This window comes from Pteropus medius, unplaced genomic scaffold (genome assembly GCF_902729225.1).
Source record: "Pteropus medius unplaced genomic scaffold, Ma_sr-lr_union100, whole genome shotgun sequence".
NCBI classification, from domain to species: domain Eukaryota; kingdom Metazoa; phylum Chordata; class Mammalia; order Chiroptera; family Pteropodidae; genus Pteropus; species Pteropus medius.
The window spans coordinates 186,198-203,729 of record NW_024346285.1 but is presented as its reverse complement, the minus strand read 5'-3'; the positions used below and the strand labels follow the sequence as shown (position 1 = coordinate 203,729).

The window sequence follows — 17,532 nt, the reverse complement described above, 5'->3', positions numbered from 1 at the left end:
CCCCGGCCATTGGGGGCACCCAGGCTGTCGAGGGAGGCTGGCCCCTAGGCCTTCCTCCTGAAGCTCCCCCACCAGCTGCCCAGCTGGCCCCTGGCGTCCCGCCAGTGAACACCGGGCCATGGCCAAGTGGGGCTTCCAGGGAGGGTGGCATGGCCACCTCCCAGTGCAAGGCCTCGCCGGATGACTCCTGCAACCCCAAGAGCGTTTATGAGAACTTCCGTCGTTGGCAGCGTTTCAAGGTCCTGGCCCGGCAGCACCTTCCCCAGAGTCCCGATGCGGAAGCTCTTTCCTGCTTTCTCATGTGAGTGCGCTCGGCAGGGGCACGGGAGCTCGTCTGGAGCTTTCACGTGGAGAGGAACGTGGGATGGGCATGCGGGTTGCCTCATCCTGGGAGACTGGAAGCAAGGTCTGAGGGTGGTGTCCGCGCTCTGAGAAGGCACCTTCTCGGTAGCATGCGTCACACGCCCCATTCATGACATCCACTCGGGTGCCTTATCTCAACTGACACCTTTCCCCCAGCCATGCCTGGCCCCTACTAGAGTTGTGACCCTGGGAGACATGTCCTTCGGCACCCTCAGGTCCCTCGTAAAAAGGGGAGGACAATTCTACTTCATTTAGAGGACAGACGCATTGGGTTAATCCGTGAAGCGGCAGCAGATTGCCTGGCACGTGCCACACCTCTTTAATGATAGTGATTATTGCTATGAAAGGGCAATCTGGAAGAGGAAAAGCGCTCCCAGAGCCAAAGCGTCCCATCCATAGGGTGCGAGTGGACGGTTGGCCTCAAGTCCAGGTTGATGGGCTGGTGTGAATGTGAGGCAGTAACAGCAGTAGCTGGGAATGCTTGTCTCTGCACACCCAGCCTCCTCCCTCACCTGCCTGTGCTCGGTGATGCTGTGGGGGCACGTGGTGTGTTCCACAGAGCTGGGTGGGTCAGGCGGGTGGAGGCCGGGCTGTAGGCCCTGACTGACCCTGCGGACTTACAGCCCAGTGCTCCGGTCCCTGTCCCGCCTGAAGCCTACCATGACGTTGGAGGAGGGAGTGTGGCGGGCCGTGCAGGAATGGCAGCGCAGAAGCAACTTTGACCGGATGATCTTTTACGAGATGGCAGAAAAGTGAGTCAGGGTCCTGAGTCTCGAGGGCTGCGGGCCAAGGACTGGGCTGGACTTCAGTCAGGGTCTGGCTGTGGTGGTGCTCGTCAGAGGCTGTTGGGAAGAGGGTTGTTGGCCCGCATAGTATCCCCACAGCCCAGAGTTCCTTCTCCCCACAGCCCAGAGTTCCTTCTCCCCACCGGAAGCCTCCCTCCCCTTCAGAGCGTGGGTTCTTCTGTCCTACCTCCCTTGTGACCTCTGCCCTCCCCTGATCTTGACCCACCCTTGCCCCGACATTAAGAGACAGGACAGGGTCAGGGGGACGTGCCCAGCCAGTGGGGTCAGACTCCAGCTACTGCGGCTGGTGGAGCACTGTGCAGAGAACGTGCTCCACCAGCCAGCCTCCTGCCTCCTCAGTGGCCCGGGCCTCCACATCCCCAAGGCAATTGCTCTCTGATCCCTCCATCACCTGCTGCCTTTTCTGGGCTCTGGGTCGTCCTCCTCAGCACACCCTTGTGCCTTCCTCACCCTTTCCCCCCCACCCCCCCACCAGGTTCATGGAGTTTGAGGCAGAGGAGGAGATGCAGATTCAGCAGTGGCAGTGGACGCAGGGGGTGCAAGGCCTGGCTCCTCCGGCCCCAGCAAAGCCTGATCCTTGGGTGCCCCCAGCACCGGCGGTGGGCCCGCAGCCAGGTACGGCACCGTGTTCCCTCAGGAGCCCATGGCCAAAGGCCATGGACTCAGGGCAGGCCACTGTCCCCACACGGATCTTTTCCTTCAAGGGGGCGCTGTCTTTCCACCACAACAGCCATGGGAGCTGAGGTCTCAGCCGCCCTTTGTCACCATAGGGTCTGGACCCAGTTAAGTTTCATAATCCTTCTCCCACCTTCCTGTCAAAGGACCCAATGTAAAGTCTGCCGAGGAGCAGGCTGGATGGGGGCCCTTCGGAGAATCGGTGGCTCCACGCTTCTTTCCATGTGACTCCCTTCGATGCTCCCCTCCGACCTCTCCCCTCCCACGGTCACAGGGCTTCACAGGGCTTCGGGTGGTCCTGAGCCGGCCGCACCCATGCCAATGTCTCACAAACACTGCTCTCAGCATCGCACACTCGGGAGGTGGAAGCCGGAGCCCCTCATGCTCCCTCCTCCTCTCGCCCAGCCTCAGTGTGCACTGCCAGGAAGGCCGTCCCCGGGGCGCAGCCTGCCCGTCCGAAGCCACACAGACGCCAGAGACCTCGGGAGACCAAGGCGCCAAAGGAGATCCCCGCGGAGGCTGTGAGAGAGTACATGGACATCATGGACGGGCTGGTGGGGCCGGCCCACTCCGCCTCGGGGGAAGAGGACAGAAAGGCGCCGCAGCAGGAAGAGGACGGGGACTACCTGGACCAGGGTCTCCTGAGCTACATCGACGAGCTGTGTTCCCAGGAAGACTTCGTCACCAAGGTGGGCTGGCTCAGAGCTCCAGGGTCTGGAAGGTTCCAGGGAGTGGCACTCTAGCACCCAGACCTGGGTTCTGCCCAGGCCAATGGGGTCAAGTTCTGTTCTTTGTTCCTGAGTTGGGGGCATGAGTGTGTGAGTGTGTGTGAGTGTGTGTGTGTGTGTGTGTGTGTGTGTGTGTACTGATGACCGTGGCCGTCTAAAACACTCACCTCTTGCACGAGGATGTGGCGGGTCTTTGCTTTGCCCCTTTTCCCCCAGGTCCTGCTGACTCACAGGTTACACCCTACCCAGGATGCTCACAGTTTCTTCCTCTGTCTCAGGTGGAGGCAATCATTCACCCCCGATTCCTGGAACAATTGCTTTCCTCAGAAACACAACTGGATCCCTTAGCCCTAGCTGAGGAGTTGGAGCAGGAGGAAGCACCCACTCCTGGCCAGGTGAGCCAAGGGAGGGAGGAAACCCCATAGACCGGGGAGGGGGTGTGTGAGGACCCCCAGGTGAGCCCGGGTGGGATGGGGAGCCAGGTAGAACAGGGGAAGGAGGGCCTCCAGGGAGATCGGGGGTGGGGAACCTCAGGTGCACCAAGGGAGGGAGAGACCCTGGGAGGGGGCTGGTCAGGTGAACCATGAGAGGGAGCCCCAGGTAAACCAGGGCACGGAGGGCCCCAGGCAGGGGCGCACGTGCCTCTGTCCACCCCTCCCCTGCCTGTAGGGCCAGCTCCGGGGTGGGTGCAGTGCAGGACGACAGGAAGGGCAGGACTGTAGGAAGGAGAGGATGATAGGAAGGAAGGGACGGGGAGCCCAGCAGGGGACGGGAGGGGCAGCAAGCTGTGACTACAGCACAGGATGATGGCAGGAGAGCCACAGGCCTGTGTTGGGGTTCGAGTCACGAGTCACAGGGGCATCACCTACCCTCCTCTCTCCGATGCCACTCCTCGTCCCTCCCCCCACCACGTGTGCAGAGCAGTCACTGGCCCCCTCCTCCCTCCCAGCTGGTAGAGAAACGATTCCTGGCCTTGAGGGAGGAAGAGGGTGTGCAGGCCCCACCGAGCCACGGTGCACCACGACTGGACTCACGATCTCCTGAGTCCGAGGCCGGCCGAGTTGCTCAGAGTCATGACCACGGCCCCCAGCAGGGGGTCAGCGACAAAGCCAGCCCTCCAGAGATTGACTTCAAGGACCCTCAAAGGCCCCGTCCAGCAGAGGCCCACCTGTCCAGGCCCAAAGCCTTTGCTGTCTCTTCAGGACATCGGGAGTCCCCACCACTCTGGGCTCCACAGCGCCGCTCTGCTCCCCATGGTCACGGGCGCACTTCCTCTGGCCTGGGCCCCAGGGACGCTTCCATTCCCAGAGAGACCGCTCCTTTCAGGAAGACTCGCGGGCCAGCAGATTGGTCCAGTGAGGAGGAGGAGGAGCTGCCCAGCCTGTCCTTCCTCTTGGACTCTCAGAAGAGCCTGCTGCCCTGGGGGTTCTCCCTGAGTCCTGTCTCTGCCTCTGGCCTTGTCTTCCCTGGAAGTCGGGGGTCCTGGGGAGCTCCCCAGTCCCTGTCCCCTCAGAGAATAGGCCTCAGCCGAGCCGCCCCTCCAGTTGCCAAGTCTAGGAAGCGCGCTCTGGGTGGAGGCCCGGCCCCTGCTGGGAAGAGTCCCCTCTCGGGGGCCGACCTTGGGGTCTCTGGGAGGCCAGCTTTGGCTCTGGGGCTGGTTCGCTCCTCACAGCCTCAAAAGAGAAAGTGTGGCCCGTTGCTCTCAGGGAGGAGGAGAAAGCGGCACTGCAGCCCGTAGGGCCCATTGGGGTGTCCTCCTGGTGCCCCCAGGGGGCCATACTAGATGTGACTTGGCTGTCCCCCGCGGGAGCCAGGGGCTCCTCCTCATCCTGGGGTTGGTCATGGCGGTACTACTGACGTGGGAGGCAGGAAGGGAGGGCGGGTCGGTCAGGGTAAGGTTGGGTCTGGTGGGGGCTTGGGGCGGGGTTGAAGTGGGAGGGCTAGGGGAGGCCAGAGGTAGGAGCAGCACCTTTGGGGCATTGTGTGTAAATTACAAATAAAGATGATTTTGCTAGAAAACGCTCTGGGGGCCGCTGTCTCCGTATTCGGGTCTGCGCTGCTCTATGGAGAGGGGCTCAGAGGGGAAGGAAGGATGTGGAAGGTCACGGACCTATGGATACGCAGGTTACCCTCTAGTTCCTCCATCCAGGTTGACGGGGACACCTCCAGACTGCTCCTGGGTGCACACGGCTCTCTTGTCCCCAGGGACCATTCCCATCACTGAAGCCCCCAAGGCCAGGCTGGGTGAGGTGCCTCCTGGGTCCTCTCCCATCTTCATCTGCACTCTGAAACCTCTAGGGGCGGGGAGCTGCTTTGGAGTCTTTCAGCCCTCTGGACCATTAACCAGTTTTCTAGAATGGACTGGAGTCAGCCCTTGTCTTCAGGGAGCTTCTCTCTGCCTCCCGGAAGCGGTCAGACAACAGGGCTATCCTCAGCTCTTCCAGGGATTCCTGTGTGGGTGGCATGACCAGAGAGGAGAAGGCTTGGCCTCGGGGGACACGCTCTCTGCCTCTGTGCATCCTCGCAAGGGAAGCATCCTCCAGTCTCAGTGGGATGACTGAATATGGAGGGCGGTGGAGACGGTGAGGATGGAACAAGGGGGAATGGGCTGAGCAGAGAGTGATGGGGCACCTCTTAAAAGCCTGCAGGCGGGAAGTGACGGTGGGGAGGCTACCAAGTCCCTTGCCAAATATCTGTGTGACAGCCGTGCCCAACTGAGGGAGGAAGACCGTCTGCTGTGGCCTGAGGGACTGGACTCAGGGTCCACGGGTCTCGAGGAACCACACAGCTCCTGTCCCCTCTCTCCCAACCTTGGCTGGGCTCCTGTGTGACTAGATGACGACACAGATTAGTATTCACGTGTAAGACAGTCTACTAAACCAACTGCGAGCAAGCTTCACAAGCGCAGCACAACCAGCAGGGTCCATGGGAGGGGACCGAGGCGTGTGCGCCCTGGGGCTGTGAGTGCCTGGGAACCAGGCTGAGTGGAGGGGAGGCCTCGGTTGCCCTGTGGCGGGCACTGGTACAGGCCGCACGCTCAGAGCAGGGGACCCGAACCCTGGCTGTCAGAGTGAGACGACCAGGTGGTGAGGGGCAGGAGCTGCGCCAGGGAAGGAGACCCATCTCCTGCCTCGTCCTGGCCCCAGCCGTATGCTCTGATTCCGCGTGGAGTCGTGCCCTGGACCTGACTCCCCTCTTCTCTTGGCCTACGCCTCCTCTCCAGTCCGGGTTCTAACTTCTGATTCCTTATCTGGCCCAGGTGGGGTCTAGATAGGCTGAGTCTCCCCAGGTGTGACCCCGGCTCCGCCCAGCACGCCAGGCTGTGGCCCCGGCTGGTGGTACAGCGGCAGCGATGGAATGGGGCTAGAGCCGCCCAGGTACACAGGGGGCCTGGCCCAGTACTGGCCCCCTCAAAGAGTTTGATGTGAATGGACTCATGTCGGGGCCCCCTACTGTCTCCCATGGAATCGCAGGTCAGCCCACAGGTCCTCCTCTACCACCTTTCCCCCATCCCGTGCCACGGGCAGCACCTCCTGGGCCCTTTGTGAAGGCGACTTCTCATCGTGGCCATGCTTTCCCCAGCTGCTGCCTCGCTCCCTATCCAGCTGGGCCTCAACACAGAGAAGCGGGCTCAGAAGTAGTGCCAGACTCAGACTGCATCGTCAGACTGGTCCAGAAGCTGGCGGCCCTTGTGTTTGAGCATCCCCGTGTCCTGTCTAGGGTGGTGCTTGTGGCAGGTACTGGCGGCAAGTGTGGTGAGTGACGGGGGGGAGCCTGGACCCTTCGTTCACTGGTTCACCTTAGTCCTGCAACTCCTCTGCTTTTGGGGTCTTTGTGGTAAAACAGGGTAACACGTCCCCCTCTCACGTTGTTAGGAACACCGAGTGAGTCGTGTTTGAAGGCAGCGTACATGGTCTTCCCCCGTGTGTGCCGGGCCCTCCGGCTAGGATGGGAGTCATCATGATCGGGTTCACACCTGGTGCTCGGATGTCTCGGCTCCTGTCCTCACTCGCCTGGTGCTTTCTGCCCCTGGAGTCCTTGTTTGCATGAGGAGGCATTCCCAGGAGGAGGCAGAACCTGTGCTGTCCCCACCCCTGAGTCCTGTGAACCCTGAATCTTCCCCCGGAACCTGCACAGCGAGGCCGACCGAGGTCCATCGCTGTCCCAACCAAGTCTGAGTCCGACTTCATAGCCCACATGGAATCTCGTAGAGGTTTGCACATTAGTCTTTGGAAAATTCTAGGGTAAGTCCCCATGGGAAGAAAAAGAAAGAAATGTTTCAAATGTTCATTGCAGCCGACCTTCTTTGAAACGGAGAAACAAACTTGACATCATGCTTTGCAAGGACGGTGCATAAGGTAGGAATCAGGAAGGAGTTACTGTAAGTGACTGAAGCAGAATCTGTGAACACGGCTCCAAAGAAATGGTGACGCTCATACAGAGAAGTGGAGCTGGCCCCTATGGGTTTGCTGCTCTCCTGTGCTCCACTTCCTTGTAGCCTCCTGGGTCTCCACAGGGAGCCTGGGAGTGAGTCGCGTCTCACCCATTTTTCTGTGAGGAGAGTGGGCTCAGGGAGCTCAGGGGTCCAAGTGCCGGCCGCACAGCAGGAACTGGGACCGCCCGGTTGGCACCATGCCATGTCGACTCCAGAGCCCTCCTCCTTCACCACGGGAATAAACCTCCTCGAAGAAGCCATGGGATCCTGCGGAAACCGCAGTGATACAGGAGCAAGACCTGTCAGCATCCTCATGGTTCCAAAGTGGTGGTAACGCACATTCTTTGTCATGGTGGGTTGGGATTGAATTTCCTGGATGTTCGGCTTCTTTTCGTGTGTCTGTTGGCCATTAGCGTATCTTCTTTGGAGCAAGACATATTCATTCACTACCCATTTTTAGTTGGTTGATTTGTCTTTCATTATTGAGTTGTAAGAGCTCTTTATGTATTCTAGGTGAAAGTGTCTTTCCAGACGTACGATTTGCAAAAGTAGTCTCCCATTTTGTGAGTTGTTCATGACTTTCTTGATAGTGTCCTATCAAGGAAAAAAGGAAAAAAGCCTTTACTTCTGATGAAGCCCAATTTATTTATTTTTTCTTGCATTGCTTTCGTTTTTGGTGTCGTATCTAAAATTCTGTCGACAATCCCATGTCATGAAAATGTATGCCTATGATTCTTCCTTTAAAAAAAAAAAGCATCCGTACCATCTTTAAGTCTACCGCTTGATAGCGTTAAGTATATTTTCATTGATGTGCGACAGATCTTCAGGAATTTTTCATCTGTCAACTCCGAAACTCTATACACTTTAGACACTAATTCTTTCTCCTCCTCCCCCAGGCTTGACTACTACCTTTCTACTTTCTGTTTCAATGACTTTGACTACTTTAGATACTTCATGTGAGTGGAATCGTATAGTGTTTGCCCTTTTGCGACTGGCCTATTTCACTTAGCGTAGTGTCCTAGAGGCTCATCCATGTTGTAGCATGTGACACGGCTTGCTTCCTTTCAAGGCTCAGAATATTCCATTGTATGTATAGATCACATTTTCTTTATCCAGTCATCTGTCGATGCACATTTGGGTTTCTCTTGGCGGTTGGGAATAATGCTGCAATGATGCGATGTACAAATATCTCCTTGAGATTCTACTTTGAATTCTTTTGGATACATATCCAGAAGTGGGTTGTTATATCTTGAAAAATTTTTTGAGGACGTTCCATGTTGTTAACCTCAAGGGCCGCACCATTTTACATTCCTACCAACAGTTGGAAAAGAACCACTGTCAAGAGCTAAAACTTGATATATTAGATGTTATTTACTTTTTGAGTTACTTATGACTTTTTATCGTATGGGCATATTAAAAATAATTTACCAGTTCTCTCGTTGGCGAACTTCCACAAATTACAATGTAACAGGCAATCGGTTCTAGATACAGTGCTTTTCCTTACACGGCTCTGAAAAAGTATTCTATCTAATAAGCCTTTTGTTGTTGCTATCAAAAATTATGCCATCATTTTTATAAGCCTTTCACTGCAGGTGATTGTCTTCCTTGCTAATTGTTTTTAAGATTGTCTTTTGAGTGCTACAGTTTCGAGAGGTGTGATTATTTGACGGTTAAATTTTCTTTTTCTATCCTCCACATGCTCTCTTTTGCTTCATTAACTGGTAACACACATTCTTCATCAACTCTGAAACAGAATATTATCTTCTCAAGGCCGCTTTTCCTCGTCCTCTCTTGTCTCTACTGCTAGAGCTCCAAACATATGTATATTATACCATCTCATTATGTAGTCTCTGGCTCCTATAACAAAATACCGTAGACTAGGTGGTTTAAACAACAGACATTTATGTCTCATCGTTCCGGAGGCTGGAAGTCCATGATCAAGGTGCCCGCAGACCCTATTTCTATAAACTCCTCTCTCATATTTTCTGACTCTTTCTTTTCTGTGCTACATCGTACCTAACTCTTCACAACCATCTTCCATGTTAGCGATTTCCTTTTTATCACACTCTGATCTACTCTTTTTCCCATTCACTTCGATATACGGATTTGTGGTGTTTGTATGTTCCATTTCATCAAACATGATCGAAACTATGCAAGTTCAGTGGTCAAGAGTTAACAAATAAGTTTTACTGCTTCATCCAAAACATCCTGAACTGAAACTGGCACTTTTACGGCAAGAGTATGATAGTGAATACGGTTCCTAGTTGAACAGTTTGGTGCCACTCCTTGATCTGGGTTACGGTGCCAGCATTTCTGCCACCATTGCTTTTGCCCCATCGGTGTATCTGTCCACACAATTGTTTCAGGATGACTCATGGGATTCAAAAAGTGAATCAACACTTTGAATATTTCAACACCGTTTTTTTTTGTTGTTTTGTTGTTGTTGTTGTTGTATGCGACCAAGCATATAGATCTTTGACGTTTACTTGGCACAAATGCAAGGAAAACAGCGAGCCCAGCCACTTTTCTTTTTTTTGGTTGATCCATTGATTTATGAGACAAAAGTGCTGGTCAGTTGTCAACTCCGTTTCCCATTTGTATCTTTAATTGTGTAATTGGAAAGCGGCAGTGCTACCAGTTCTTTCATTTACTTTCATCCCGTGGTCAACTCCCATTGCCAACTGTACAAAGGCTTCGTTAGTCCCTCCCACAGGTGTGTGAACCATAATATGAACAGCGACGCTTTTGAATGGAGATGGAGCTGCTGTGCCAGAGGAACTGCCTCGCATGTCTTTTACCTCAAATCTTGGAGTGTCAAAGAAAGGGTAAAATAACTTTTTCTTTCCCAAAATAACTTTTGAGCTGGACCTCAGCAAACTTGTTTCGCAAAGGACAATTTGCAAAGATAACAAGAAAGCAGTTGTTGCGACTACTGGACTGAAATTTGTAAAATGTTTAGAATGAACATCACTATCTTATGCTATCTGCACCAATAGAAATGCCTTCCTCCTAGTGATGTAATCGTTCCCCTTCCCCTTCCTATAATTACCCACTGCCATTGTCTCCTAACACTGCTAGGGCTCCCGCCCGAATCAGTGCTTTCCTGAGTAGCAATTCTTATTGGTCTCGAGAAAATGCTATTGCCCTCACTTTGAAAGGCCTTTTTATTTTGTTATTTTTTATTTTTGTATCTTTTGGTTAGCAGGTGCAACACTATAATATATCCGGTGACGCGCTTAACAGATTCCTCCTTTTTAGTTTGAAGAGCTATCAGAAACAATTTTTATTTTTTGCCCTTTAAAGGACTCATACATCTATGTTTACAATATTCAATTCCTCTCTCTATAAACGTGAAATGATTGGACTGAAAATTATGCTGCACGTTCACTGGCATGTAATCCCTGTTCGATTTGCCTGTGGCATGAGCTACAATGAGGCTAATCATTGGTACCTACAAAGCCCTGGGGGTCCGCTTCGTCCGCTCTCAGGAGGGAATCGCGGTAAGGTGTACCTGATAGCCTGTGTGATGTCTGGGCCCCTGGGGACAGGTGAGAGCTTTCAGGTGAGTGCAGTGGGGAGTCTCAAAGACTCTTGGTCTAGAGGAGGCAACAGAGTCAGGTTGACTTTTCCACTCTTGACTCCTTTCATGTGCGAATCTCCCAGATTCATTTAGCCTGATTAGAGGGAGGGAGGAAATGTCAGCGGCTGGACAGGTGGTTCTCCAGGAAGAGGCGTCGGGGAGCAACACCCCGTCTCGGCAACCAGTCGTGCACTGAACAGCCTAGATGAATCGGGTCCGTGTCCAGAAGTCCACGGACCCCTAGGCGAGATGTGCAAAATTTGGGATCTGGGGAATGGGCTCAGAAATTTAGCAAAGAGTTGGGGGTGTCCTACCCCCAGCTACTTAAGAGCTTGTTAAATGGCATGAGACACGCGAGCCTTTGGTAACATTCTGAACAGCTGTCCTGTGCATGGCCCATACGAGCAGCAAGCCTTCTGAGGCATGACTCAGCGCTGGCCCCGCTCCACCCTGAGGCTCCTGCACTGGGAAACATGAGTGCGTGGCCAGGCCAGCTGATTCCCCAGGACAATTGTCAGTGCTCAGTGCCTGGCCCGCCTGATTCAGGTTCTGGATCGTCCAGTCACCACGTACTGTCGCGTTTCCCAGAATGAGTGGGCTAACGATCCAGACACAAACGTTGAGTCTGGGCCTGCTGTGCCCTTGAGAAGACATGACCTGTCACATGGCCCGTGAGCAGTGGTCACATGGGGCCGGCCACCTGTCCTCAAGACCTCGCATTGCCCCTCTGTGAGGCAGGTGGTTGTGACGGCAAGAGCTCTGGGGTCTTGTGATCCCACAGCAAACACTGGATCCTGACTGACCCCACGGAGGTGGAGGAGGACGTGGGCTCATGTGACGGGTTTTTCCGTCAGGCACCGGCTTTCTTGAGTTTCTGCCTCGGCCCCTGACACTGGGCGCTGCTCTCAGGAGTCAGCCTCTCTGTTGCAGTTGCCTCACCAGGGGGAAGCGCTGTGTTTTACCTGTTGACCTATATACACCCTGGAGTGGGTGACCACAGTCTGGCTTGGCACACACTGGGGAATCCTACACGTGTAATCCAGGACTGAGGTTTGCTAGGCGTTGGACCCCAGAAAGATAGGTGGATGCTGATGGGCCTGAGGGACCGATGCTGCAGCCCCGCGACAGGTGGGTTCCCCTGGAAGAGGCTACCCATGGTCCTCTTTGGCCCCTGAACCCCAAGGAGGTGCCGACACGTGCCCCTTGCAGGCCACGGGCTCTGTGCACATGGGCTCCTCGCTCTCCCTGAGAGTAGCTGGTCATCCCTCACTGAGAGGCCTCTGCTCAGAACGGGGCACAGAGCTGACCTGCTCCTGGCACATGCGTTCTTCCCTGGGCTTCACCCCTGTAGTTGACCTGCATTCCTGTCTCCTGTCTGGCGGCCTGTTCTTCTCCTCCCAGACACCGGAGGGGGCGCCAGGCCCGGGTCGAATATGGCATTTCATCAGGCTCCATGGTGTCAACCTCACCAGCCCACTGGCATCGACCCCCAAGAGCCCTTCGAGAGAGCAAGACCAAGGACTTTAAGGAGACTGGCTAACGTCAAAGAACATGGGCTGTAAGTTGAGGAATTTCTAGTGACCTCCAATCCCTTAAGAGAAGAAAATAGAAATGGGGGAATCGAAAGTTGCAAAGAACAACATCAAGCGATAACAGTTGAAGTGGATGGCGCATTCACGGAGTCAGGGAAACGACCGTGGTCCACAGGTGTGCAGAGAAGGTGTCTCACCCCGGGGAGGGGGTGGGGAGGCACGGCCACGGCTCCTCTGAGACCCAGGCAGGTGCTGGGCACCTTCGTACGTAATGTTCGTCGAGGCAGAGCTTGGCTAGTGACACCACGGAAAGGCCATTGTGGTGAAGGTGATGACCGCCCGTCTCCACCGCCCTCAACACTTGCTGGGGGCACAGACACTGAGACTCTGGGCCCCCTGGGTGGGGTTCTCCTCACAAATCGTCATGTTCTCCAGGGTCTTTTTTCAAATCACAGACTGTGTAATTTAACAGACAACTTGGATAAATGTGCATCTAAGTGGCTTTCTTCGAAGGGACTTGTTAAGCGGTGGTTGGGGAGAGATGTGTCCCCGGGAGGATTCGGGCCCTCTAACTTGCAGGGGACCCTTTTGTCAGACAGGGGCAATTCTGCTGGTAATGTATCAGGAAGCTGGTTACTGTCCTCGGCACCGCCGTCATCCCTCGCATGGCAGGGATACGAGGAACTGAAGCTGCCGGGGCAGAGGACACCCTCACCGACAGCACAGAGCCATCACCCGCTGCCTCCTCATCTCCACTGTCCACACAGACACCGAGGGTGACGTCGTCCTGCTTCATAGAAGGCACTGGTAGCACACCGACTGTCCGAGGAGTCTCAAGCACCGACTTTTCACTACTCAGCAGCACCATGGAGAAATAGAGGATCATCCAAGGATGTCACTAGACAGTTTGTTTTAGGGCAAACTTGCTTCTTCTGCAATATGTGCTCCTTAGTTAGTTGGGGTTAGGATGTCCTTTCTTTTATACAATGATGTTTACAGTGTTTAAAAACTAAAAGATTGGCAACCCTATGTAAAATGGTGCTCCTTTTCTGAGTGGGGAGATCAAGGGGGAGTGAGGAAAAGTTGATTCTTGACGTGGTGAGAGGGCGAGGTTAACTTGTCCAGAACCGCTTCCCTGCAGGCCGGACTCCCTACAGGCTTCGTGGACACTGCCCATAGCCAGGGCTTGAGACTGCCAAAGCCGGTGAGCGCTGCCCCGCAATGGGGCTGTGGTCCCCGGAGCAGTACCTGCCGCAAACCCAAGCTCAGAATCAGCCCCGACCAGCAGGGAAGAGGCTGGTGATCCCCTCACCCCGAGTGCTTGTCTGATGGAGTAGGGCCTGCGAGTCACCGTGCTCTTTCCAGTGCCTGCCCACGCAGGACCTGGGCTCCTCTGATAGTGCAGCATGAAACAGCAGAGCCCGAGGTTCGCGCCCCTCTCCCGGACCCTGGGCCCCCACCGGATCCCTGTCGCTGGCCCAGAGAGCGAGAGGCAGTTGGGACTCTCAAATTTCCCACTGTCCCTGTCTCTGTGAACTTCCCCTGATAAACAAACCTCCAGGAACTCGGGGTTCATGTTGTCAGGGCATCCCCTTACGGTCATTCTACATACAAGTGCGAAAGACTGAGAATGACCCTGTGAAATTAATAGTTGAAAAGTTCACTCCAATGATATTTGAAGAACCTATATGAAGTAACTAAACAAACGTAAATGCATTTTCCTCTACCGTGTCCAAAGTTCAACCCTTACATTCACTATAGAAAAATGAGAATGAGAAGGAGAAAGCTTCCAGACATGTGAAAGTTAAGATGCATACTTCTAAACAAATTGTGGTCAAAGAGAAATGTCAAGGAAAAGTTTTTTAAATGATAATTCTCCTCAAATCGATTTCTGCGTTCAACGCAGTCCCTATCACAACCTCGGCAGACATTTTTGGGGGCAGAAACTGATAAGCAGATCGTAAAATGTATTTGGAAATGCAAAAACTTAAAATAGCCCAGAAAAAAAATATAAATCCAATGGCTTTCATTATCTGATTTCAAAATTTACTACAGTGTATCTCAATCTAGACAGTGGGATTCCGGCACAAAGGTAAGCTTGTATTATACATCGATGGCACAGAATTGGGAGTTCAGAAATAAAACTTTACTTTTTACTATCGACTGATTTTAACAAATTTCCCATAAAAATTCAGTGGGGTGGAGGAGGAGAATGATGGAAGTCGAGTCTTTTTTTCTAACCAAGAAATGGTGCTAGGTCAAATGGATACCCACGGGCAAAACAAAAACAAACAAAGAAACAAACCAACAAAAGATTTACATCGCATCACACAAAAAAGAACTTAAAATTGATCAAAGACCTAAGTATAAAACCAATCCTTAGAATTTCTCAAAAAAAAAAAAAATACAGGAGAAAATCTTATGACCCTTTAGTTATGACATCAAAAGGGCAATTTATACCAGGACAAATGGATCAATTGGACATCATCAAAATTAGAAAGTTTTGCTCTTCAACACCCACTGTTAAAAAAACCGGAAGACAAGCCACAGACTTGGAAAAAATACTTGCAAGTCGCACATCTGGTAAAGAAGCTATATCCAGAATACGATACAGCTTAACAAAAAGACAAAAAGCACACTTTTCAAATAGGCAAAAGGTTCGAACAGACATTTCGCTAAAGAAGATATTGAGTGGCCATTAAGCAAATCAACACATAGTCAACGTCCTTCGTCATTACCAAAATGCAAATGAAAACTACAACGAGATAACACTTCACACTCCATAGAATGCCTATAATAAAAAAGGCAATTCCAAGTGTTGGCAATCCTGAGGAAAAAGTGAAAACGCCATACACTGGGCTGGAATGCAGAATGATACAGACCCTCTGGAAAGCAGTTTGGCAGTTTATCAAACGTCACAGGTAAACTTGCCAGCGGTTTCATTCCTGGGAAGCTACCCAAGAGAGGTGAAAACACATATCCACACAGAGACTTGCACAGGACTATTCACAGTAGGATTGTTCATAATAGCCCCAAACTGTAAACCATCCAAATGCCCATCAATGGGTAATCAAAATGTGGTACAACCATACATTGGGATAAAAAGGAACTACATGTTGGTATGTGCCACTGCGTGGATGAACTTCAAAAACATTCTGCTAAGTAAAAGAAGCCAGACTTGAAAGATTACCTATTGTGTGATTCCATTTACAGGAAACTCCCGGAAAACAGAAATTTAGAGAAACGTAAAGCAGATCAGTCATTATCTAGAGTGGGGGTGGGAGCAGAGAGTAATGCAAGTTTGATGATTGCTGCACAACACTAAAAATCAGATGAAAGTCATGAATTGTCCCTTGTAACGAGGGAATTTATGAGGACACATAAATTATATCTCAAGAAACCTTTATAAAAAGTTAATAAGAAATCTTATATTTAGTGTTCTATGGTTTAAGTTTACCACATGTCGTTTTGGGTCTCATACTGGCTCCTTTTTCTTATCTGGCTCTTTTCTATGTTTTGGTATGTAATTATGTTCTACACGCTTCCTTCACGGCATCGGCCGTCGCCTCCAGCCCTAAAGTACTCTAACCTATAGCTCCAACCCAGATACACTTCTCAAATTCCAAACCGGTACTTCTAAGTGTCTATTGGACAAATCCAGCTCAATATTCCACGGATAGCTCAACCTGAAGTCATGTACTACGGTCCTCATTGCCTTCACCTCACCTTCACCCTCGATCCTGTCGTCGCTTTTACGAAATTGATGAATTCTTCTTCCAGTCTCTGTACTGAAATAGAAATTCTTCCTCACACTCGCACAATTTTACCAAACCCTAAATGTTTTTAAAAATTTATTGAAGTTCAAGTTCTTAACCACTAGGTAAGGCTGTGGTTCTTAGGTTTCTGCTTTCATCAATAACAGTAGTAGTTATTAAATTGATATTTTTAGTGTATACATGTGCAGTGCTATTTCCATTTCCCTCTTATCCCTACACTCGGCGGTGAATGAAACAATTTCCTGGTAGTCCGGAGTTTACAGTCCAGTGATGAAGACAAACGCGTAAGAAAATGAACGTGAGGCGAGAGATAGCATCTTACCTCCGGTACAAGAAATCCAGGACATTACCTCCTGGAGCAGACAATAGGAAACACGTCTTTGAAATCTGGATGCTTCCCTCACTCTATAGAGAAATCGCAGATTGACCAATCTCTAGAAGTGTTTACAATTTGGTGGTTGAAAATGACATGTTTTGACTTTCATTTTCTGGATAACTAATTAGATCCTGTTCGTGGGTCTTTTCAATTTCCTCTTTCATGATTTACCTTTGTGTACCCTTTCCCATTTTTCCATGCATAGTCTACTGTCTTTTCTCATTAATTCTTAAGAGCGCTGATTACTCTGCGGTCCAGGCCATACCCCCACCTGGTCAAAGGCCAGGCAAAGTTGTGGTCAGGACCAGGTTCGAGGCAGAATCAAGGCCAGTGTCAGGTCTGGGTCAGGACTAGATCGGGTGGCATTTGGGGGCAGGCTGAGGATCAGAGCTGGTCAGGGTGGGTTAGACTGGAGTAGAGCTGTGTGTGGAGGTGTCAGTGGGAGAGGTGGTAGGAGGGTGGAAGGGTTGAGGTAGACTCGGGGCTGTACTGGCCCGTGGGTTCCTGGCTGGGCTGAAACAGGGGTCACGGTAGGGTCAAGGCCCGCTGTTGCACAGGGTCAGGCAGAGGTCGGGCCCGGGTCAGTGGGCTTGGCGATGGGCCGGGAGACTCGTAGTAACCACCCAGGCGGAGGCCGGCTATGGTCCCTGCTCTGGCTGCTGCTGCTGCTACCGCTTTTGGCCGCCCAGGGTCCGGGAAGGTCCCCGACCGCAGCCACGCCCACCTCAGCTCTAGGTGAGACGTTGGAGGCGGCGTCCCCGCCTTCGGTGCGCAGCAGTTGGCCCCGGGAGCCCCAGGTGCATGGCCGCCATTGTGTGTGATGAACGTGCTACATTGTGGAGCTTGGGGCTAGTGCCTGGGGTCACCTGACTCCCATCGCTTCTCCCACCTCGCCTAGGAAGCCCAGAGACCACTCAGCACCGTGGGGCTCAGGCCACCCCCTCCACTCCCGGGCCTCTACAGGGTACTACCCCCGCTCTCGACCTGGGGGTGGGGCTCCGGAACTGGGACTGAGTGGAGTAAGGCACCAGGACTGCTGAATGAGGGGCCCAAAATTGGGCCAGCGGTCTCTTTCCTCTCCCTGACACCCAAGCACAGGCAGACTTTGGACCAGGATCCACCTCTCAGTGGGAGTGGGTAAACACCGGCTCCCCGGCCCTCTCAGTTGTGAGCCCTAGAACCAGGGTCTGAAGTCCCAGCCCATTCCCTCTACTTCCAGAAATGTAGATTCCTGAGTCAGAGAGGAGTGACTTTCCCAAGG

At 52.5% G+C, this 17,532-nt stretch overlaps 1 protein-coding gene across 1 annotated transcript; it reads left to right on the top strand.

Annotated features, from left to right (window-relative positions):
• Positions 1–5: 5 nt before the first annotated feature.
• On the top strand, positions 6–4,326 carry LOC120613101 (NUT family member 2F-like; the record flags this gene model as incomplete). The annotated part of the gene is made up of 6 exons (XM_039875725.1): positions 6–301; positions 987–1,115; positions 1,645–1,907; positions 2,190–2,533; positions 2,851–2,967; positions 3,522–4,326. Coding segments are annotated over 6 exons (1,938 nt in total), but the record flags the coding sequence as incomplete, so codon positions are not given.
• Positions 4,327–17,532: the final 13,206 nt, after the last annotated feature.